At 40.9% G+C, this 24,603-nt stretch overlaps 1 protein-coding gene across 3 annotated transcripts in view; it reads left to right on the top strand.

Annotated features, from left to right (window-relative positions):
• The window catches only part of LOC126425009 (histone acetyltransferase Tip60-like), a 91,572-nt gene that overhangs the window by 28,588 nt on the left and 38,381 nt on the right, over window positions 1–24,603 (top strand). For all 3 annotated transcript variants that reach the window (XM_050087914.1, XM_050087913.1, XM_050087915.1), the window contains 2 exons: window positions 13,938–14,096; window positions 24,324–24,407. In XM_050087914.1, the coding sequence (XP_049943871.1) occupies window positions 13,938–14,096; window positions 24,324–24,407 (243 nt within the window). The remainder of the gene's footprint in view (window positions 1–13,937; window positions 14,097–24,323; window positions 24,408–24,603) is intronic.

Below are 24,603 nucleotides of genomic sequence, written 5' to 3' on the forward strand. Positions count from 1 at the left end.
CACACACACACTAATAAGATAGGAATGATGGTACAGTTCTCAGGTGCACTGCCAGTTTGTAGTGTCCAGTGGGCACAGATGGGAGGCAGACTACCATTCCCTGATCTCTTAGGTGCAGTGTTTATTCCCTGTAAACTGAAACACGTGAAGACTGTGTTCTGAGAAAACAGTTATTCGGGAAGGCAGATTACGTTCGCTCTGTGTCCCACCACTACTGTACAACCTGTGGAGATACTGGAAATCATAAAGTATCAGCCACTGCTTGTTTACCATGCAAGTGCACTGCTCGGAAGAATCGGCCTCATACTGAAGAACAATCACGTAAGAATTCTTTAGCCTGCCAAATAAAACATGGGCATTATTGGGAATTTCGAAGATGATCTCAATTTTTGAACAAACGATGCGCACCATTGGTGATTGACGCAGAGAACACCAGTGGCGCACTAGACTATTGTACCCCGACAACTTGACAGTCGTAGAGCACTTTACAGATCGCTTGGCGAGTGGGGCAGCCACAGCTGTAGAAATGCAACTAATTGTGAACAAATAGATCAATAAATCTTCTCACGGCAGCTGTTGCGCTTATTTATTTATTCAGAGCACTGCATCAGAGACTCGTGTGATTGTACTTGAATGTACCAGGATCTTAGCAGAAACTTCAAAATGCTGGGACAGTGTCATTAGAGGCCATTGAAATACACACCAGAGGTACTAGTCATCCAGTGCTGTGGCTATACTCTTGTGGGTGCTTAGGAACTGACACTGGCTCTAATTAAGAAGACACACAGCATCTCAGCAGCCATGGTACATGGAGTAGCTATACCCACGCTACCGCAGCTGGCCCCACTACCGGGCTTTGCCAGCCACAAACACTGAAGCATGTGGCTCCTCCGACACTGATGTGTGCAGCTCGTCGGTGTACCTAATGGTGGTGGTGTGTTTGATAGGTGAAATACCGTGCTTGTCAGATACTGTGTACTGGCAGTACACCCGTGGACTGTTAAATCAATAATTACACTCAGAGAAACTGAATAATTGCAAGATAGAAATGTTTTGTATTTAACAGTGCTAAGAAATCCTCTAATTTTCAAAGGCTATTATTAGCCCACCCCTCCACCCAATTAAAAAGAAAAACATCATTACATTTTACTGTATTAGGAGATTGATGTCTCGGCACTGGCCTTCAGATCGTGTAAGTTGAAGAAAATCAGAGGGACCAGTCGGCAAGTTCCGCTTAAATCCAGCAGTGACTGACTCATCAGCCAAGCCACTCATATCTGTTTTGTCACATGATTATCATTAAAAAAGGTTGTTTAGATCCTGGCAACAAGCGTCTTAAACATCACACATCACTTTTCTTGGTGGCATTAGCCTCTGCACTGGGTAGCCAGAGATACATTTACATGTGCAGTGATCTCATTGTAACTTTAATGACACTTAGTTATTTGTGCAAAAATTTGGTACATGTACCATCATTAATTAACCTTGCACAGTTTAGTATGCCTCTGTTGTCCTACTCACCTACCTTATAGTTGGATTCACAAATGATGGCAGTCAAGTTTAGGCTTGTTCTGCCATTCTCTGACTGCCAATGATAGTTCAGGAGTGTTCAGCGTACTCTGCCTTGTCGTAGCTAACATGAGCCTTAAGTGTGACCATAGCTAGTTAGTGAATTTTTATTCCAATGTTATGAGCTGTCATCACTCATAGTGGTAGTATGTGACAAATTCTTCAGAATGAGGGAGAAACATAATTCTCAGGCTACATACTTTCAAGAGTGAACTTGTGTATATGCATACTGCAACTGTTATTTGGAACTGGCATCAGTGCATTTCCTGTCTGTGCTCTGACCTTTGCTGACCACCATCATTTGTGAACTGAACTACAGCAGCTGCAGTGTCACACGAGATTCGAGCATACTTGCCTGCAAGGCATCATCGATTGTGAACCGCTTCTTCCTCATTAAGATTTGATGATCCCCAACAGGGCACTGTCTGGTGTTGTAAGGGTTGGACTTCAAGGCGGCCAAGGATAAGGGGTCGGTGAATTTGGGGAACTGTATTTAGTCCATGAGCCAGGGAAGAGTTCATTCAGATGTTCATGAATGGCAGTGGCAAAGTTGGCGGAAGGTCCATCATGTCAGTAAATGTCCTCTGTCAGTGCCAAATTCTGCAGCTGTGGGAGAAGCCACTCATTTGACATCATAACATGAGTAATGTAGATCACAGAGCCATCAAGGAGGTACTGACTGAAGCTGTGTTGTTAATTCATTTCCACCCAAAGTGTGATATGTGGAGTTTGTCTCAATTTCATGATAAAAATGTGGACTTAACTTTTCTTGTATGAAGATGTTCCTATCACTTGAGTTCAGGTAAATAGCAAGTTTGCCAAAGGAAAGCATGCACTTCAGTGAAGGGATGGTAGGGAGGGCCTCCAGCAAGTCCTGCACAGTTCCTGCTGGCATTTTTTGATAATTATTAGTTCATTGATGACAATTGGTTGGAATGCTTGCTGAGTCCATTTTAGTATGAAGTTGTATTATGCTTCTTTTAATTCAAAGTTGTGCAGGACACTTTCTGGTCAACTAATGGGGTGAATGTATCACTGATGGATTAACTTTAGCGCATTTCCTTTCAGGTTGGATGATCAGAACTGGGGCATCTGAAACACTTCCCAGATGGAAAGCTTTCGTCTCCCATGTGATTGACGTCTGGGCTTCTTACTTAATCATTTGTGGAACCTAGCCCGTTACCTGTGTCATATTTTCATTGTTGTTTCCTTTCGTGGGCCCACAAATGTCTCACTAAGCACTCTTCCAAAGCGAAGTAGCTGTCCTCTTCCGTTGCTCTTTGCCTAACGCAGAAAGGTGAACAATGACCTGCTCTGAAACTTCGTGGCAGATTAAAACTGTGTGCCGGACCGAGACTCGAACTCGGGACCTTTGCCTTTCGCGGGCAAGTGCTCTACCAACTGAGCTACCCAAGCACGACTCACGCCCCATCCTCACAGCTTTACTTCTGCCAGTACCTCATCTCCTACCTTCCAAACGTCACATAAGCTCTCCTGCGAACCCTGCAGAACTAGCACTCCTGAAAGAAAGTATATTGCGTAGATATGGCTTAGCCACAGCCATTCTGGAAACATCCCCCAGGCTGTGGCTAAGCCATGTCTCCGCAATATCCTTTCTTTCAGGAGTGCTAGTTCTGCAGGGTTCGCAGAAGAGCTTCTGTAAAGTTTGGAAGGTAGGAGACGAGGTACTGGCAGAAGTAAAGCTGTGAGAATGGGGCGTGAGTTGTGCTTGGGTTGCTCAGTTGGTAGAGCACTTGCCCGTGAAAGGCAAAGGTCCCGAGTTCGAGTCTCGGTCCGGCACACAGCTTTAATCTGCCACGAAGGTTCATATCAGTGCACACTCCGCTGCAGAGTGAAAATCTCATTCTGGAATGACCTGCTCTACATGGAGACTTGAAACTCCTCTCCGGGTAGCCACATGGCAGTTATGAAACACCCATGTTGCAATTCACACAAAGCCCACTGTTGCCCCGTAAGTGAACAGGATGCGAGGTTCAGATCTTAGATTATTGCCACCTTACACCTATTTAATTCAGGTGTAAAGTGCCAGTACAAAAAACCACAATCTGCATGTTTTTACTCTGTAATTTATTTCCAGACCTGCAAAAGAGTAGTCACTGCATTTATCTTGTACACATCTCCTGTTCTGGTATGATGAAATACCATAGTATGTTTTTAAAAGTCTAGGGTGACCATTGCGTTTTGTAATGTCACCCAGTAGCATAAGCAGCAGGGCATCCGTAACCAAGCCACCTGTGTGTTAAACAAACCAACTTTGAACCATTTTTTTGTCACATAGTCATGAACAAAGCTCTTGCTGATGTGAGAGTTGGGTGGGACACACAGCACATAGTTACCACTTGAAAATCCTTATTGAAATGCAGCTGAACTCATATCCACTGTTGTGAAAGAATGTAGGAAAGAAGAATGCTACATTCACAATGTATAAGACAATTTGTTGAAGTTAAATTTCGTACAGTAAGTTTGCAGTCACATTTGCGAATTGTGAGAATTATCTTTCAGTGGAATAAACTGTTGATCCATTAGGTGAACAGTTTGCTGTTATTGATAATCAGGAATAATGAATGATAACGATGGCAGCAATAACAGTGATTACTCAGGAAGCACCAATATAGTGGCTTACTGCAGCAACACTGAGGGGAGTGGAAGCCATCCACTTTAGTCCAATGTGTAACAGTTGATATTATAATGTTTTTAATAGTAGTAGTTGCTCAGTAGTGAGGTGTGAAACATCTGCTCTACCTGTTTACCGTATATCTGTAGTTGTACTGCAAGCAGTTCCTGCGGAATACACATGTACAAAATCAGCAGTCTGTGGTGGCCGTGTATGCAGCTTTGATACCCACATTTAAAATGAGGATGTGATACAAGAAGATAAGCAAGATACAGTATTGTTTATTGAATTTCAAAAAGCTGTGTACAAACTCAGTCTGAGCAGATACCCAGTTATTAATGAAATGCCAGAACAGCCTTTGTGGGCATGGCTCAAAAGGCAAAAAATGAACTGTGAAAGCTCATTAATGAAATTTAAGTGTTAAAGATACATAAAGGTTTTGAAAGAATGTGATTGCAGTCCATTAGGAGAGGACTAGTGTGTTTTAAGAAGAAACTGCCTCACTTAAGAAATTTTAGCAGGTTCAGGAAAAAAAAACAAGTAAACATATATTGTATCCAAAAGTAACTCTCTTAATGACAAGCAGCATGTAATAATGAGCTCAAACGGAATGATACAGGGAACCAAAATCAGAAAATGAGTAAACCAGTGATGCTCATTGTCACAGCTGGCATTTAATTAGTATCTATTTGTGTATAGAATGTGCAATAAGGAAATTAAAGAGCTGTATGTGGAAGTTGTCATGGACAGAAAAATTTAATGATACTATTTGCTAATGTACAGTGGTGGTTGCTGCATGTGAACAGGAAGTGTTGGAAGCTTATTGAAATGGAACTTGTGCTGGCCTACAGCTATAGACGCACATAAACAGAAATAAAACTAAAGTAATGATGTGCAGCTGGTGGTGATGCTGGATGAGTAAATATTAAACTTGGCAAGGAGATGTTTGAAAAGGTGGTGGTGTTTTGCCTTCTAGGTAGTACAATAGATTGAGGAGGAGGATGCAAGACACACAGTAGCAAGGATGACCCCTATGCCAACCAGTAGAAACACTGGTCATGTGGACCCCATCTTGCACTTTGGTATCTTGAAATGAACAAGTCAAAGCAGTCATGTAGTTGTATTCCTCAAATTTTAAAAATTGTAGGACTCAGTACCACACCACACCACACTAATGTATCAAATGAACGATCGTATATGACAGTGGTCATAAAACTTTTTGCTTAAGAACCAGTATTGAGATTGTAGGGTGACTCTTCAGGTCGCATGGGAAAGGCAATGTGTGTGGTCACAGGTACGTTTGAGACGTGGAGTGTGTTACGGAGATGCTGAAGAAACTGAACTAGCAGACTGTTAAGGACGAATGCAGACTAGCCCATGAAAGCCCATTTATAAAGCATCAAGAACCAGCTGTATCTCATCAATTTAGATATACATTACCGTTCCCTGCAGATCACTTCCAGAGGAGTCATGACAAGATTAGGTCGATTACAGCTCACATAGTACGCAAATGGAACTGTAAGAAGTTCTAATAACTGGTATGTTGAAGTGACCTCTGTTGTGCATCCGCAGTGGTTTGCAGAGTATAGATGTAGATGAGCAGAAGGCTTTATGTAAAAAGAAACACAATTACTTTTACCTTGTTCTGTGACAATCGCCTTCTCATAGTATTTTGGTGCAGTGGTCCTGCTTTGCAGTACTACTGATCATACTGTGGGACTTTTTCCTTCTGTATAGGGGCAAGGCCTGTACAAGCTTGTATCTAAAACATCATGTACATGTTCATGAAAAAAGTCTGCTGCATTCAGTTTTACTGACAACAACACACTATGAGTCAAGTGACATTGATATACACACATACTGATGATGTTAGTATCGCGTACTTAAGTTATAAAAGGGCATTGCATTGGTGCAGCTGTCATTTTACTCAGGTGATTTATGTGAAAAGTTTTCCATTGTCATTATGGCTTCATTATGGATATTTAGACTTTCAACGTGAAATGGTGGTTGGAGCTAGATGCATGGCACATTCCATTTCAGAAATCATTAGCGAATTCAATATTCCGAGATCTACAGTGTCGAGACTGTGCCGATAATGCCAGGTTACAGGAATTACCTCTCACCATGGATAATGTTGGGGCTGATGGCCTTTACTTAATGACAGGGAGCAGTGGCTTTTCTGTAGAGTTGTAAGTACCAACAGATAAGTAACACTGCATGAAATAACCACAAAAAACAATGTGGGATGTACAACGAACATATCCATTAGAACAGTGTGGTGAAATTTGGTGTTAATGAGCTATGGCAGCAGACAACCGACACGAGTGCCTTTGCTAACAGCACAACATTCCCTGCAGCATCTCTCCTGGTTTGTGACCATATCAGTTGGATCCTAGATGATTGGAAAACTGGCCTGAGCGGGTGAGTCCCAATTTCAGTTGGCAAAAGCTGATGATAGGGTTAGTGTGGTGCAGCCCCCATGAAGCCATGAAAACAAGTTGTTAACAAGGTATTGTCCAAACTGTTGCTATCTTCATAATGGGGTGGTCCGTATTTACGTGGAATGGATTGGGCCCTCTAATCCAACTGAACCAATCATTGACAGGAAATACTAATGTTCGGCCACTTGGACACAGTCTGCAGCCATTCGTGGGCTTCATGTTCCCAAATGATGAAGGAATTTTTAGGGATGATGATGTGACGTAGCACCAGACCACAGCTGTTCATGACTGGTTTGATGAACATTCTGGACAGCTCCACTAAATGATTTGGCCACACAGATTGCCCAATATGAACCCCATCAAACCTTTATGGAGTGTAATTGAGTGGTCAGTTTGTGCCCAAAATTCTGCACCAGCAACACTTTAGCAATTATGGATTTCTGTAGAGGCAGATGATTCAATATTTCTGCAGGGGACTTCCAATTACTTGAGTCCATGCCACATCAGAGTTTTTGCACTATGTCTGGCAAAAGATCAGACATGATATTAGGAGGTATCCCACAACTTCTGTCACCTCAGAGTAGAGTGAACAAGTAACTTATTTACTTCTCTCTCTCTCTCTCTCTCTCTCTCACACATGTAAGCATGCACACAACTGCCATGTCTTGGAGCTTGGACTGGAATAAATGTCAGATTAGCAATGTTCATGATGATAAGTCATCTTGTACAATTTCCTGCTGTTGGAAGGTTTTGCTTGGACCAAAATCCTCTTTGTTATCTCTGGACTTCTGCAAACTTTCTTCCTCTGTTGTGAGCCACATGTGTCTTGACATTCCCCTTGGTCTCTTGCCCCCTCTCATCATAAAAAAAAAGGGATTTTTTTCACAAGTACCATCGGGGTTTCAGGCGATGTCTGCTGAAACTACAATGAATACAGGAAGAAGGAAAAAAAAATTGGAAAAGTGCTTGTAGTATTAACACTCCAGACTAACTTAGTTCTGCATATAGGTGAAGATGATGTTTTCATGTGGTTCAGTGGCCTGGTGTATGCCTTTCTATTGGAGGCCACGTTGACAATTTGTGTGGCCCTAAACTACCTCAGTTACGAAACTGGAGAAACCTACAGTTTAATGTGGAGTCTGACCCATGTATTGTTTCTGGCAATTCCTCACATCGTGGAGAGATGAAGGCTGGTTTAAAAAGAAGACTGAAAATATGTGGACTGGCAGATTTGATAATGTAATGCCTTGGTTTCCAAGCACAGTCTTTACTGCTAGACCACCAGACGTGACATTTATATAGATAGTTCATTTATAGGTTTCGATGAGTGAGTTTGTATCAAAATAAACTCTTAAGGGTAAAAAAATGCACCACAGAGGAATTATCCAAATGGGACTTAAATTGGTAGACATGATGCCCACATACAAAGAAACAAATCATTAAAATTTCACAAAAATTGGATGATTTATTCAAGAGAAAGAGCTTCACAAATTGAGCAAGTCTAAAACGCATTGGTCCGCTTCTGACTCTTACACAAGTATTTATTCACAGTTGATTGATAATTGTTGTATGTCCCCCTGAGGCATATCATGTGTGCCACTTTCTGTCCAATTGGTGTGTTAGACATCAAGGTCCGGGCAATCGCAGAGGGTGGGCTTATTGGTAGTTGGGAGCTCCAATGTTAGGCACGTAATGAGGCCACTTAGGGATATGGCGGCTAAGGAGGGGAAGAAATCCAGTGTGCACGCAGTGTGCATTCCGGGTGTAGTCATTCCTGATGTGGAAAGGGTTCTTCCGGATCCCATGAAGAGCACAGGGAGCAGCCAGCTGCAGGTGGTGGCACATGTCGGCACTAATGACGTGTGCCGCTTTGGATCTGAGGAAATTCTCTCTGGATTTCAGCGGCTGTCTGATTTGGTGAAGGCTGCCGGTCTTGCTTACGAGATGAAGGCAGAGCTCACCATCTGCAGCATCATTGACAGAACCAACTGCGGACCTTTGGTGCAGAGCCGGGTGGAAGGTCTGAATCAGAGGCTCAGACGGTTTTGCGACCGTGTTGGCTGCAGATTCCTTGACTTGTGCCATAGGGTGGTGGGGTTTCGGGTTCCACTGAATAGGTCAGGAGTTCACTACACTCGGCTCGCGGCTACACAGATAGCGGAGGCTGTGTGGTGTGGACTGTGTGGTTTTTTAGGTTAGAAGGCCTCTGGAAAGTACGGGGTGGGCTGCAATCTCAAAGGGTGCATGGCAAATACAGGACGTGCTTGGATCAAGGAACAGTTGGAATTGTAGTTGTAAATTGTTGTAGTTGTGCTGGGAAAGTCCCTGAGCTTCAAGCGCTAATAGAAAGCACAGAAGCTGAAATCGTTATAGGTACAGAAAGCTGGCTAAAGCCTGAAATAAGTTCTGCAGAAATTTTTACGAAGTCTCAGACGATGTTCAGGAAAGATAGATTAGGCAGAATTGGTGGTGGAGTGTTTGTGTCTGTGAGTAGTGGTTTATCGTGTAGTGAAGTCGAAGTAGATACTCCGTGCGAATTGGTATGGGTGGAGGTTATACTTATCAGCCGAACTAAGTTAATAATTGGCTCCTTCTACCGACCCCCAGACTACGATGACATAGTTGCTGAACAGTTCAGAGAAAATTTGTGTCTCGTAACAAATAATTACCCCACTCATATGGTTATAGTTGGTGGGGACTTCAACCTTCCCTCGATATGTTGGCAAAAACACTTGTTCAAAACCGGTGGTAGGCAGAAAACATCTTCCGAGATTGTCCTAAATGCTTTCTCCGAAAATTATTTCGAGCAGTTAGTCCACGAACCCACGCGAATTGTAAATGGTTGCGAAAACACACTTGACCTCTTAGCCACAAACAATCCAGAGCTAATAGAGAGCATCATGACTGATACAGGAATTAGTGATCACAAGGTCATTTTAGCTAGGCTCAATACCATTTCTTCCAAATGCACCAGAAACAAACACAAAATAATTTTATTTAAAAAAGCGGGTTAAGTGTCACTAGAAGCCTTCCTAAGAGACAATCTCCATTCCTTCCAAACTTACTATGCAAATGTAGACGAGATGTGGCTCAAATTCAAAGATATAGTAGCAACAGCAATTGAGAGATTCATACCTCATAAATTGGTAAGAGATGGAACTGATCCCCCATGGTACACAAAACAGGTCCGAACGCTGTTGCAGAGGCAATGGAAAAAGCATGCAAAGTTCAGAAAAACGTGAAATCCCGAAGATTGGCTAAAATTTACAGACGCGCGAAATTTGGCACAAACTTCAATGCGAGATGCCTTTAATAGGTTCCACAACGAAACATTGTCTCGAAATTTGGTAGAAAATCCAAAGAAATTCTGTTCGTATGTAAAGTACACAATCGGCAAGACGCAGTCAATACCTTCGCTGTGCAGTGCCGATGGTACTGTTACCGATGACTGTGCCGCTAAAGCAGAGTTATTGAATGCAGTTTTCCGATATTCCTTCACCAGGGAAGACGAATGGAATATTCCAGAATTTGAAACACGAACAGCTGCTAGCTTGAGTTTCTTAGAAGCAGATAACTTAGGGGTTGCGAAGCAACTCAAATCGCTTGATACGGGCAGGTCTTCAGGTCCAGATTGTATACCGATTAGGTTCCTCTCAGATTACACTGACACAATAGCTCCCTACTTAGCAATCATATACAACCGCTCGCTCACCGATAGATCTGTACCTACAGATTGGAAAATAGCCCAGGTCACACCAGTGTTTAAGAAGGGTAGTGGGAGTAATCCATCGAACTACAGACCTATATCATTGACGTCGGTTCGCAGGAGGGTTTTGGAGCATATACTGTATTCAAACATTATGAATCACCTCGAAGGGAACGATCTATTGATACGTAATCAGCATGGTTTCAGAAAACATCGTTCTTGTGTAACGCAGCTAGCTCTTTATTTGCACAAAGTAATGGCAGCTATCGACAGGGGATCTCAAGTTGATTCCGTATTTCTAGATTTCCGGAAAGCTTTTGACACCGTTCCTCAAAAGCGACTTCTAATCAAGCTGCGGGCCTATGGGGTGTAGTCTCAGTTGTGGGACTGGATTCATGGTTTCCTGTCAGGAAGGTTGCAGTTCATAGTAATAGACGGCAAATCATCGAGTAAAACTGAAGTGATATCAGGTGTTCCCCAGGGAAGTGTCCTGGGACCTCTGCTGTTCCTGATTTATATAAATGACCTGGGTGACAATCTGAGCAGTTCTCTTAGGTTGTTCGCAGATTATGCTGTAATTTACCGTCTAGTAAGTTCATCCGAAGACCAGTATCAGTTGCAAAGTGATTTAGAAAAGATTGCTGTATGGTGTGGCAGGTGGCAGTTGACGCTAAATAACGAAAAGTGTGAGGTGATCCACATGAGTTCCAAAAGAATTCCGTTGGAATTAGATTACTCGATAAATAGTAAAATTCTCAAGGCTGTCAATTCAACTAAGTACCTGGGTGTTAAAATTACGAACAACTTCAGTTGGAAAGACCACATAGATAATATTGTGGGGAAGGTGAGCCAAAGGTTGCATTTCATTGGTAGGACACTTAGAAGATACAACAAGTCCACTAAAGAGACAGTTTACACTACACTCGTTCGTCCTCTGTTAGAATATTGCTGCGCGGTGTGGGATTCTTACCAGGTGGGATTGACAGAGGACATCGAAAGGGTGCAAAAAAGGGCAGCTCGTTTTGTATTATCACGTAATAGGGGAGAGAGTGTGGCAGATATGATACACGAGTTGGGATGGAAGTCATTAAAGCAGACATTTTTTGTCGCGGCGAGATCTATTTACGAAATTTCAGTCACCAACTTTCACTTCCGAATGCGAAAATATTTTGTTGAGCCCAACCTACATAGGTAGGAACGATCATCAAAATAAAATTAAGAGGAATCAGAGCTCGAACAGAAAGGTTTAGGTGTTCGTTTTTCCTGCGCGCTGTTCGGGAGTGGAATGGTAGGGAGATAGTATGATTGTGGTTCAATGAACCCTCTGCCAAGCACTTAAATGTGAATTGCAGAGTAATCATGTAGATGTAGATCAAAATCCTGAGGCGTTTGCAAACGTTCTCAGTTGGGAAGAGCTCCGGCAACCCGGTCAAGGTGGGTATCGGCAAGCATGATTACAAGCAGGCATTATCTTGCTAAAATATAAGCTCAGTATGGTTTGCCACAAAGGTTATAGAATATCAACATATTAGTGTGCTGTAACATGATGTGTGTGTCCCGGGACAATCAGAAAATATGGGGAAAAATACTGGAATTTTTCATTGTTTTAATTTTCAGTTAAATTTTTGTAATTTTGTCTGGCAAGAACTGATACTCTAGCAAAGAACTTCACTTTAGCTTGCTACTGCGGAATAATACTGCAGCAACAAAACACAAAAGTTAGAATAACACATAAAAAAGCACCTCAGTTGCAAAGAAAATGCACCATGTACGATGACAAAATGCAGTACCCACACAAGTTTTACTGACAGCAAAATGTGTAAAATACTTTAGGATGAAGACTATGCAATACTTCGTATCAAACTAGTTTGATGAGTATGACGTGACAATTGTCACATTTCTTATAGTTTGCAGGAGAATATTGTGGATGGGGGTTTCAGAAGAGTTACTTTCAAAGTGCATTTTCTTTCACACAAGTTGAATTAAATTACGTGTGAGAATGTGCGATGAATTTCTTAAATTGTGAAGAATTTGACTCTCATTCAATACTCAACAGCGATTTGGAAAAATACTGGGTCCTGAAGACCAGCCATTTATGCCATTATTTAAAATTTTTACTGGCAACTTTGTGTTTAATGTATCTTCAAGGGTAACACATACTAGGAAAGGCAAATATTATATGTGACAGATTAGCTTTTATTGTAATTGTACTGTATGAATATAAATTTAAATGATTAACTTATCCTATTTGTGTGTTCACGCTACTTAACCTGTGCTGTTGCTATTGACGGACAGTATCGTATGTCCTAGGCTCTTAAATATCTGCTGTCATTCTCCCCCCTCCCCACTGTGGTGTATTAGAATCCTGAATAAAACCAACCTACTTTCAGAAAAATAATTGTTGTTACTTACTGAATACCATTCATACAGAGTCCACCTGAGTTGCCATTTCCTATACAGTGAAACCTCTTTATAACGTTCCTCCATATAATGTTTTCCTCTGTTACATCTGTTTTTTTCGGTCCCGACTAAAAGCCCATATAACCAATGTTAAATTTTCCTCTTTACTGTGTTTCCTCTCTTACAATTTCCTCCATGTAACGCCCATACTTTTGGAACCCTGGTCAATTATTTACCTCTTTATAACGTTTAAGTGACTGGATGTAGACGCATCATTTTCCGTTCTGTGGATTCACAGTTTGCACCGGCTCGGAAAGCCCATGCTCAGCGTGTTTCGTATGTCAGCAGAACAACCTGGTCACGTGACATGTCACACACATTCTGCTTGCGATCTTTTTGGCGCCATTTACTTTCACCCATCCACCTACCGGGCCCCATGTTTTAATTACAAAAAACTAATCATATGATACATTGATCATTTGAAATGAATATCATATTACAGTGTTGTGAAAATTTAAAATGTCATCTATGGCACCATTTGTCAAAGCTGATAAGTGGTATCCCGATCTTCAGTAATGCCCTATAATTATTATTTGGAAGCCTTCCTCTTTATAGTGTTTTCCTCTATACAGTGTTCAGAATTTGTGGTCCCTTGAAAAACATTATATAGAGGTTTCACTGTAGTCTGTTTTCTTGATTACTGTCAGTCAGTGTATGAGAGTTGGATCTGATTAATGTCACTGTTAATGGCAGCTTTCTCATAAAATCCCCTATTACAGCTAGCTTTTATCCACAGGAAAATAACACTTTTACACTGCTTACAACATCCTTCCACCTTTTTGAGAAATATTTTTGATGTATTTCCGTCTTAAAAGTGGCCTTTTACTGCACCAATGCATGCCACTAGTCTTTCTCCTCTTCCTACATTTCTCCTTTTCCACACCCCACCCCACCCTACCCTCAACTCTTGCAACTCTTGACTGCCTCTAGCTATTCTACCCTGGCTTCACCCTTACCCCCACTTACACACACACACACACACACACACACACACACACACACACACACACACTCTTTCTCTCTCTCTCTCTCTCTCTCTCTCTCTCTGAAATACTCTGACTATGGCTGTACGACTTCGCTTCCTTGAGAGATTAACTCAGCTTTTAGGTGGTTATTTCTGTTGCAGAGCTTGACCCTCGATCAACGTCTGCCAGTAATACCAGCGTATGCCAGTCTGGGAAGAGTGTGCCTGCATGACAAGATGCCGACACGTCAGCAGAACATAAGAATGATAGAACTCGGGAAGTATCGCATCAGACCACTTTATTACTCTCCGTATCCTGAGGTAATCTTATTATTATTATCCTTCCTTTTGTGTGTGTGTGTGTGTGTGTAAAAGTACATTGTTGAATGTTTTTCACTTGAAGTTAAAGGGTACCATTAAAAATACACCCTGGTAATCTGTTAGGTTGGTGCATAATCTAGTAGGATTTTGTTCTGCATGTTGGTATTCCAGGTGCTATTGGTTCATTTATCTATTGTCATTTTTATTTGTAGTTCACTCTCACTATTTGAGTTTACATATTGTCATTTGGAGTAGTCTTCTGTTTGAATTCAGTAGAGGGGTGACAGCAGCGGAGGAAGCCAGTAACATTTTCACCATGTGTGGGAGTAATGCCATTGGACAGAGCATAGCAAGAATATGATTTCTTGTCTTGACATGTTCAGGAAAACCTACGGGGTTTGAAGAAGATTGTTTAAATGCATTAATTCACAATGATCAACATCACTGTGCTTGAGAAGTGGCAAATATGCTAAATTTTGATCATTCCATCATGCGACGTTTATTTGCAATAAAGAATGTTCAGAAATCAGATGTATGGGAACCACATGCTCTAAGTCAAAATCATAAAAATCAGTCAGTGGCCATATATGCATCCCTGCTTTTTTTTTTCATCATCATAATAAATTGGCTCATGAACACCACTTGATTATTCGTACCCTTATTGTTACCAGTGATTAGAATGGTAACACAATGAAAAGAAAGGGATGAGGACTAACAAAGCAGTAACTTGCCGTACAAACATCTGTGTGCATCGACAAAAGATAAGCTATGCATCTGGAGGAACAGTGACAATGTGGTATACTATTAATTGCCTCCCCAAGGCGTATCCATCATCGCTAATTTTTTGAAAGATTCCATGATGGCTTCAATTGCTTTTCATTCATGGTTGTACAATTTTGTGCTTAGGCAATTTTCAGGTATCTAAAACGGAAGCAATATACATTGGATACATTAGTGACACTTGTGATTTTGGTGTAGGGACAAGTCATATCTGTAATATACTAAACACATTAGAACTTACTTTATGGGTGATTCTTTAGTAGTAATCCTATTACTCCATGTTATGCTCAAAAAATCTTTCTACCGACTATCCAAAAATGATGTGCTCCCAGAATAAAATAACTAATATTTATAAGTTTTTTAAAGAAAATACATATGTAATTACACCAGTGATGAATGGTAATTAAATATAATGGAGAAGAAAAGCCTGTCGAGTTTAATTAACAAATTTCTGTAAAATAATTGTAGTTTTCCTGGTGTTAAGTACATTAAAACATGGCTCTTATATATAAGAGCTCGGCAGCAACTGCTCGAAAGTCATGTGCATTATGCGCCTGGTATATCTACAGATATGACTTTTTCCTACATCAAAATCACAAGTGTCACTAATGTGCCAATGTATAGTGCTTCTGTTTTAGATACTTGAAAATGGCCTAAGGCTGAAATTGTACAATCGTACATGAAATAGAGAGAGTGGCAGCTGAAGGCGGCATGAAATCTTTCAAAAAATTCATTGCATTGAAAATTATTGACTCATTGCTAATGTTTACTGGCAACAACTAAGATGCCTTTCAAACACAATCCAAGAATGACTACCAGGAAGACAGTGTGAAGTGATGCTACACTGTAACACCTGCCCTTGTTCTGCTAGACTGACAAACACTACATAGGAGTTGGGTTGGGAAGGCAATCTGCTCCCATTTCATTCAACTGATCTTGCATGCTAAAATTTTCACTTTTTTCACTCTCTACGGAACAACCTGCAAGGATTTTTTTCTGGATGAAAATGCTCTACAAATATGGCTCAGAGTTCGACTCAAAACCTCATGATTTCAACAGTCATGGAATCAAAAAGTTCCCCTAGCATTGGTAGACTGTTGTGAATAGTGAAGTAGAATGTGTTATTGGTAAGTCTGTTGTGTTTATTAAACTTAAGTAAAATGCTGTGAACTTGTGGACCAACCCAATATATTCGGTTGCCTATCTAATGGCTTCCAGGAGCAACAAAAATTTTATTTTCAATCCTTTGCATAATTATTGACCAAATTTAAAAATTAAAAATGCTGTTATAATCTAGTCACTATGAGGTATAATCTCATGTTCAGCATTTAACACATTGCAACAAGTATTGCAGTTGGAAACAATGAGATTGTCTTGAGGCAGTGTGAATCAATTCATGAATACATATACTATATTCATCTGATATTTGAGAATTAGAGCACTGTGTTGACTTCAAAACACGTTACACATAATTTCCAATCTTTACAAGGTTTTTGCTTGCTGATACCCCACAAAATTATGAAACAAAAAATGCTTATTACTTTTTTGCTGTTCGTGCAGTAAAACTGCCACATCAAGGGGATGTTTTAATTTATTACTTCTTTACTACTAACTGTATTTGTAGTACATTTTGCATATTGTATCCACATATACCACTGAATGAACCTGCAAAATTATACAGCTATAATTGTAAGGCACACCATCCAGGAGATATCACATCATAAACAGTGAGATGTGTGAAGAAGTTGCTTTTGGTTAATATGAAGTGCGCAATTTTTTCACACGTCTCACTGTTAATGATGCAATGTCTCCTGAACAGTGAGCCATACAATTATAGCTGTATAATTTTGCACAATAGAATAATGTAAATTGACTACATTAAAAATATCAGTAGTCTTACCTTGGTTGTTTAATAGTAGTACCAGCATCATTGTGTTCATCAGCTGAACCACAAACAAGAAATTGTTAGAGGCTTTGAGGTCCGATATCTTAAGTACTTTGAATCATTCCCCTTACTGCCCCCTCTTAGTCCTGCAGGTAAATATATTTGTGCATAACTTCTGGAAAGGATGTGGAATTTTTCAAGGGTATGTCCACACAAAATATTCTCAGAGTTCGAATGGAGTCATGTTTGAGTTAAAATTTGAGCTTTTGAAGACACTGAATATCTTCATCTCCTGAATGCTTGTCTCTTCGTGTAGAAATTATCTTGCTTAGTATTGGTGGAGTAGTGTGTCAAGGAACAGTGTGTAGAGGTGGGAAGTGGGCAGTGGAGCACATGAGCCCCTCCATCCACACAGGCCAGAACTACTGTATTTACCTGATCAGAATTTTCCCCAAATTCATCATTTGAAAGATACAGGTCACTTGCATTTGCAGATTAAAATACTGCTCTGGAGGTCATAGGGGTATCTCACATTCAGACATGAACATTGTCATGTGCAGACTTATTTGGAGGAATTCGGAAGAGTGACAGAGGAACACTATCAGCTCAGCTGAGAACTAGGTCAAGTGTAGGGAAGGGAGCGGTGAGTGGGCGGTGCATCATGTTGTGCTGCAACTGTGGGAATGTATGCTGTGTTCCTTGGCTTCTTATAAAAGACTACCTTGTTTAAACTGCAGTTTGCCTGAATTCTTTGTTCTGGAAACTAAATTGACTTTAATCTGCTGCTTTTTTCACTTCATTGGTCAGGTGAAATTATCATCGGTGGTGGTGGTGGTGGTGGTGGTGGTGGTGGTGATTAAACATAACGGTGTCATAGACTGGTTTAGGCACAGTCAAGATAAAAGTTAATGTAAACAATTTTCTACTTCATTGGTTTATCAAAATGTTGACAGTAGAAAAGGGCATAAATGGCTACCAGAGTACATTGGTGTTATTCATATTTAGTGTTGTTACTGGAACTGGTGGGTTACATAAGGGGCTCGAATAGCACCAGATGTCGATCACTGTGAAGGACACGAAGGTGCTGCATACTCTCATAGAGACAGCATTGTCAGCATCTTATAAGAGTTTGAAAGGTTACCTTCCATTAGGAACATGGGTGCACTCAGTGACTGTCATATGATTTACAAATGATAGAACGCAGCAATCGGTTGTCCTTTTTTATGGGTTTTGTTTGGCAAATCTAGATTTCACTAGTGCCTAGCCATCATCAATGCATTATTTCATACAATTAGTGCATGTCAGTTCACGGTTGTTCAGACGTCTGTTACAGTTCTTCCAAGACTACTGTATAATGAATGTAGGCTTTGTGGAGAACACACAGATCGGCAATTGTAGAGTTTGAAAGAGACCTTATTGCGGGTCTCCACACACATGCCTTGTCAAGTTGTGGAATGACCAGATTTGGAGGGCATTTGGATGCGACATGTCGAATGTTGAACTGTGTAGGTAGGTATACTCATAGTTGAGAACCAGGTCGACGTCAAACTGCCAAAATGGAAAATCACTGTCTTGTGCACTAAGCACATTTTAACCCATTCACAGCTGCACCTACCATCCAAAAACAGGTATGGATTCCCTGCAACATTGTGTCATCCTGCACCACAGGTGGAAGAATAGCAGTGGTCGAATTAGATAATTCAGTCCTGTGCGTAGGCTTCTGTTAACATTCCAACACGAACAGCTCTATTTGGTGTGGTGCTGTGGTTGGGAAGCACGAACTGCTGATGAATGGCATTACATTGTGTTATCAATGAATTGTAGTTCTGCACTATCCCAAATGATTGTCTGCGAGTACGGCAGTGATTTGAGGAGAGGTGACTGTATGGAGGAGCTGTCGGATACAACTTCGGTCCGAGACTGGTTGTGACTGGGGACAATCTGGTGGCAAGTGTTACCTCTCATGTGAGAGTAGCGTAGTGCTATTTTTAGACAGGAAAATTATGGGTGTGCGTGGGACTGCAATCTCTGAACTGTACACGTGATGATGTAGTACTCCTGTGGTCAGCAATATCTCCAGATCTCTGCCCAGTAGAACACGTGTAGGACCAGCACAGATATCAGCTCCATCCCAGTGCCAGTATACAGGATATGAAGGACCAGTTACAACAGTTGTGGCCATTTCCTGAGTGAAGGATACAATGGCTTTGACATCTTTCCCAACCGAATAAGTGCATGCATCCATGCCAGAGGAATGTAATGTTGTACTGATAAGTGGGCTCCTACTGCCAAATTCTCTGTAAATTTTATTCTGTTTTGTAATAACTGCAATATCACCACATGCCCTATCAATGTGCAAAATTTTGTTTCATGTCCTTCACTTGTTCTGGGTGCTTCACTTTTGTTCTCAAGACAGCAAATAACCAGTGAGACTTGCCAAGGCATAATGCCTTTACTTCGTAAACATTTCATGGTGCAGTACGAGGATTTTGACAAGTAATTTTCTGTATGTTTAATCCTGTAATTTCTTGTATCAACAAAGATGTGGATGCCTTATACATACAGGGTATCCCAGGAGGAGTGGTCAGTATTTGGGGAAATGACAGAAATTATCATTTGAAGCAAAAAGTGTAGTAAACATGGTCTCTAAAGTGCATACCTCAGTAACTATGAGCACTTATATTTGTTACTATGAAGCACCTCTTCTATGAACAATGTGGAGTGGAATTTACATTTCAGGCCATGTCTTCATATGGAGCAAGAAGATAGGCCTGCACTACTAAGATAAAACAAGATTTCCTCTTGACATTACTTTATACAACTTGGATACAGGTTCAATATTAGTAAATTGAATTGTATGTTAACTTCTAGTGTATAGGAAGAGCTTAGGAAAGATATTAAAATGTGTTTAGATATTTGTGTTTCCAAGATAGAAGGAAGGGTAGAATTGGACGTAAATTTTTAACCTGCTTATTGCAGATTATTTCAGCTGCTGTGTAGCTATCCTCAGTGCAATTGTATCAATATATACTAAGATGGTATCTGTTCTTTCGGACATGTCCTAAAGAACAGATACCATCGGTGACAGTCTGTCCCCGTTGACGTATGTCAACGCGTGTAAGCAGCTAAAGGCGTTCATCTCATTGTAATTTCATTCTAACGAGCTGCATGGTCACCGATGGTATCTGTTCTTTCGGACATGTCCGAAAGAACAGATACGATCGTAGTATATATATATATAGTTAAGGCTCACCGGCCACTTGACCATCTTCTTCTTCTGTGCGAATGCACAAACAGTGCCCGAATTCTTACAGGAATCGACAACTTGCCACGAGTAATGAGTATAATGGGTGGGGGCACTACGAATGTAGTGCGGGACAATACATTGAGAATGTGGGTTTCGTGGGAGGCGTGCCAGAGATGAATCCCTGCAGTTGCGCTATCCTCTGTATCCTCGGTGGCTCAGATGGATAGTGTGTCTGCCATGTAAGCAGGAGATCCCAGGTTCGAGTCCCGGTCAGGGCACACATTTTCATCTGTCCCCATTGACGTATGTCAATGCCTGTAAGCAGTTAAGGGTGTTCATTTCATTGTAATTGTATCAATGTCATAGCAACTCACCATAAATAAAACTGCACATGGTACCACATTTCTGTTACAGATATTACAGTTAAAGCTGTTTAACTGTAACTGAAATCTGCTACATTGTGTTTTTATTTATGATGGGTTGTCAGACTTTTAGATAATTGCATTGAAGACAACTACACAGTAGCTGAAATTGATCTGCAACAAAAAGATTAAAAATTTATGAGCAATGCGGCCTGTACTCCTATCTTGGGTCTCATTAATATGGTTATGGAACACACGGTTTCTGATGGGAACAAACCTGAAAAAACATTGTCGACGGCTTTTGATACAATTAACAGATTGAAAGGCTTGATACCAAGGTATACCGTTCCACAAGAAAAGAGGCTTCAGTGTCTCCATTGATCCAGCAATTAAGGGGATTAAACATGCTCTATGTACTGTTATTTATTGAAAATGCCAAAAATAAAAGGGGTGTTATTTCATACATGAGTCACATACATATTTGTGGTTTAAAAAGGTTTTTGCATTTCACCAGCGCCTGTGATTACATTGTATGTCTAATTAGTTCCCTCTGTTCTAGTCTATCCCATCATAACTCTTCAGGAATGTTCCCATCACTCGTTAACATCTGAATCCTCTGAATCTTAAGTAGTAGGTGGCTGCCCAACTTTCTTTCCACCATTTGGTATCCAAGGCAGCATACATTTTGCAAGCTCTTGTTTTTCCGTCTTTTTGGTATGCTTTTACCATTTTAGTTGATTCTGTTGAATAAAACTAATAATTGAATTTTGAACATTCATTCTGTTTCTGATTGTTGGGTTTATTTTTTTCCTTTCTTGATAATATTGCTGAATGTTGCCAGAAATCAATGTTGCAAGGTAATAATTTTGAAATTAGCTACCATCTGATTGCACAAATTTCTGAATCACATGTAATTGTGCACCCAACTATTGCTTTAAATATTCAGTAAGAGTACTGCACAAATAAGAAGCCGCCAGTTGATAAACCAATGACAGTGATGCAGTTTGGTTAAATCCATCCGATTGTGATGAACATCTTGGTGATCAGATATGTACAGGGTGATATGTATATTTTCTTCACCGCATACAAACTCTAGGGATTGATCAACGACAGGATACGGAACAAAAAAGGTCTAATGGACTTAGGTTCAGAAGTGCACGGTTTCCGTAATAGACCATTTATTCTATCATACATTGTTAGTCTACACCGCTGTACAATGCAGCCTCAGTTACGGTATTTGTTGAAAATGGTTTCCATGTTCCTCAACACATGCGTGTGTGCACTGTAGCATGTTCTGTCTCTCACATTCACATCAGCCAAGCTGCATTGGAGCAGTGACAAAGGTAGCGTGAATAATCCAATGTCCCACAAGTGGAATGGACTCTGCATACGCGACACTTTTGAGATGACACCATAACCAGAAATCGCATGGGTTGAGATCTGGTGAATAAGCAGGCCACGGAACTGGACCTCATCTTCTGATCTGTCAACCAGGAAAGACACGATTGAAATGCATCCAGACATTACAGCCCTGCACACCCTGTAAGTGATAAGGGTAGCAACAATTGTCAAGTAGGATGTTCCACGTGATCATGTGGCTTACCCTGTGCTGGCGAGCCAACTACCTGGTACTGGCACGGTGGTCGCTTTCCATAGCGTTAATCGCATTTTCCTCCAAGTCTGGCGTCCGAACATTTTGGGTACGTCCTTCATAATTTCCTGCTTCCGGAAACAATCTTGCCTCAGACAAACGGTGAAACAGTTGCAAAAATCAAATGCCGTGGTTGTCGTCGACAGGGATAGGTCTCCCGGTACAATCTTGCAATCTGTTGCCATTTACCTTCCCGTAAGTAAACACCATATCAGCAAGTTGTCAATTTCAATACAGATCCATTGTGTACAGTTCTGTATCACATCCGCTACAAGATGAGTCAGCAACAGAAGTGAATCACACACATTATTACTAATTACTGTGGCAGGCAGGCATGCTAGGGCATGACGTGAGAAAGAGTACCACCCTGTAGGAGGAAAACAGGCATACTGTAACTGTTGCTGCATGTTACAGCGTGTATTAGACCGCAGGCTCTGTAACAAAGTATGAATGAATAAATGGTCTCTAGGTGGAAATCGTGCATTTCCAGACAAAACTTCATTAGACCTTTCTTGTTCCATATTCTCTCATCAATCAATCCCTAGAGTTTGTATGCAGTGGAAAAAAATGACCCTGTAGAGGCAGTGTATAACAAACAAAGCTCTTGTGAAGTGTCTGTCATTAGTTTGTCTGCTGGTGCCTTCTAATTTAATGACCAATACAGCAGTGGTACAATACTCTTATTGATTTGTAGAATGGTTGCATTCTTCCTGTGTGACTCACAGTTGCAAGCTTTAAATATTCTTGCTCTTTAGAATTCGTTCTCATTTCTCACATTTGCACATGAAAATTCTTCCCCAAGTGGTCATTCCACCAATAGTAACCCACACCACTTCCATAGGAGAGACGACATCATCATTGGCAGTTAGTCAGCTCCTGATAATGAAGAAAGCTCGATTTTGTTTGAGACAGAGTGAATACCGTGAAAACTTTATGCATTCTGCAGAGAGATTCATTTTCTCCTAGTGTATATTCTTGCCACAGTGTGTAAACTAGATTGTCGTGTAAAACACAACTGAATTCAGATGTAGTACTGTTACGGCAAGTTTATGAAATTGTACATTCTACAGAAACAATTCCGTGTTGTGAATCTGCAGTTTGCCCATTATATTTGTTCATCAAACAGTCCACTGGTATACTGCCAGTTCATAACAACAAATGGGCACAGTATTTCAGTGATCAGATATATCACTACCGTCAGGTGTGCTGAAGAAGTGCATTTGCAGACAGCTGCCACCAACCTGCACAGAGGAATGGGGTACTAAAACACTAGCATATGGTGCATGCACAGTCTCAGATGTGGGATGTCTGTCCCAGGAATTGGAACACCTCCTAATTACGTTCCAAGAAAAGAATGGCAGATCAAATGCGCTCTTCACCCTACCAGTACAGTACAACCTGTGGAGATGGAAGAAATCACTGAGGAAGAGGTAGCCACACACTTTATATTGCACACCAGTACATTGTAAGGAAAAGTGGGATGTGTACTGAAAAAGCACTGAGTAAGAACTGTGTTTTGGCGATCCAATAAAAGGTGGGCATTATTGAAACCATAAAAGATGACCTCAGTTTGCTGAAGGACAGTGTGTATCAGATTCTGTGGCAATGCTGCAAGACTTGTCTTGGACAGGCAGTGTGCACCATCAAAGATCGATGCCAGGAACACGAGTGACACACTCAGCTAATGTATCCTAACAATTTGGCGGTTACAGAGCAGTGTTTGCAAGAGAATCGTGCGATGGAATGCGGACACACCAGGATTTTGGCACAGAATTTGAAATATCGGGGCAGTGTCATTAGAGAAGCTATCAAAATTAACACCAGGGACAAAGGCTATAATCTCAGCAAGGCTTAGGAACCAGCTCTGGGCCTAATTACACTCAGCAATACAACAAACCGGTGGCAGGGGTGATGTAGCAACTATGATACAATCACAGATGCCAACGTGCGTATAAGTAGGCCGCATGCACGCAGCAGCATTAGCGCACCTGACAAGTCTTCTCATCCAAATACTGTGTCCGTTGGACACTGAAAGGGCAGCATACCTGTGGACCATTTGATCAATTGTTGGCTGTCCTATCTTTTTGTTAGTGAATGGAAAATAGTTTTATGTCCACCTCAGATTTATATGCTGTGACATTTCAAACATCAGCAGCACTTCAGTAGGACGTTATCTTCTGTCTTCTCTCTTGCAGTGCATTTGTAGGTGTGATAGTTAGGGAATTTATTAATGCACCACACTTGTAACAGTACTTATAAACTATATGTACACAGATATTAATACAGATTTATAAATTTTCAGATGTTTGAAAAAGTGCCATGTATGTACATATGTGAATTTTGCCTGAAACCGTCAAAGTCAAGGAGACGTCTTGCGCACCATTTGGTAAGTGCTACTTGGATATGCTTCCATTTTGCTTTATAAAAAAAAGAGAAAAATAAAACAATATTCAACAAACTTTGCCTTTTATTAGCATATATGCATAATGATCAGCACACTAGTTGTAGGTAACGGAGATTAAATACAGAGAGCAAAGGAAATTGACAACCTTGCACAGGGACTTGTACAAGCATCGGTTTTA

The sequence above is a fragment of the Schistocerca serialis genome, chromosome 10, assembly GCF_023864345.2.
Source record: "Schistocerca serialis cubense isolate TAMUIC-IGC-003099 chromosome 10, iqSchSeri2.2, whole genome shotgun sequence".
Taxonomy (NCBI): Eukaryota; Metazoa; Arthropoda; class Insecta; order Orthoptera; family Acrididae; genus Schistocerca; species Schistocerca serialis.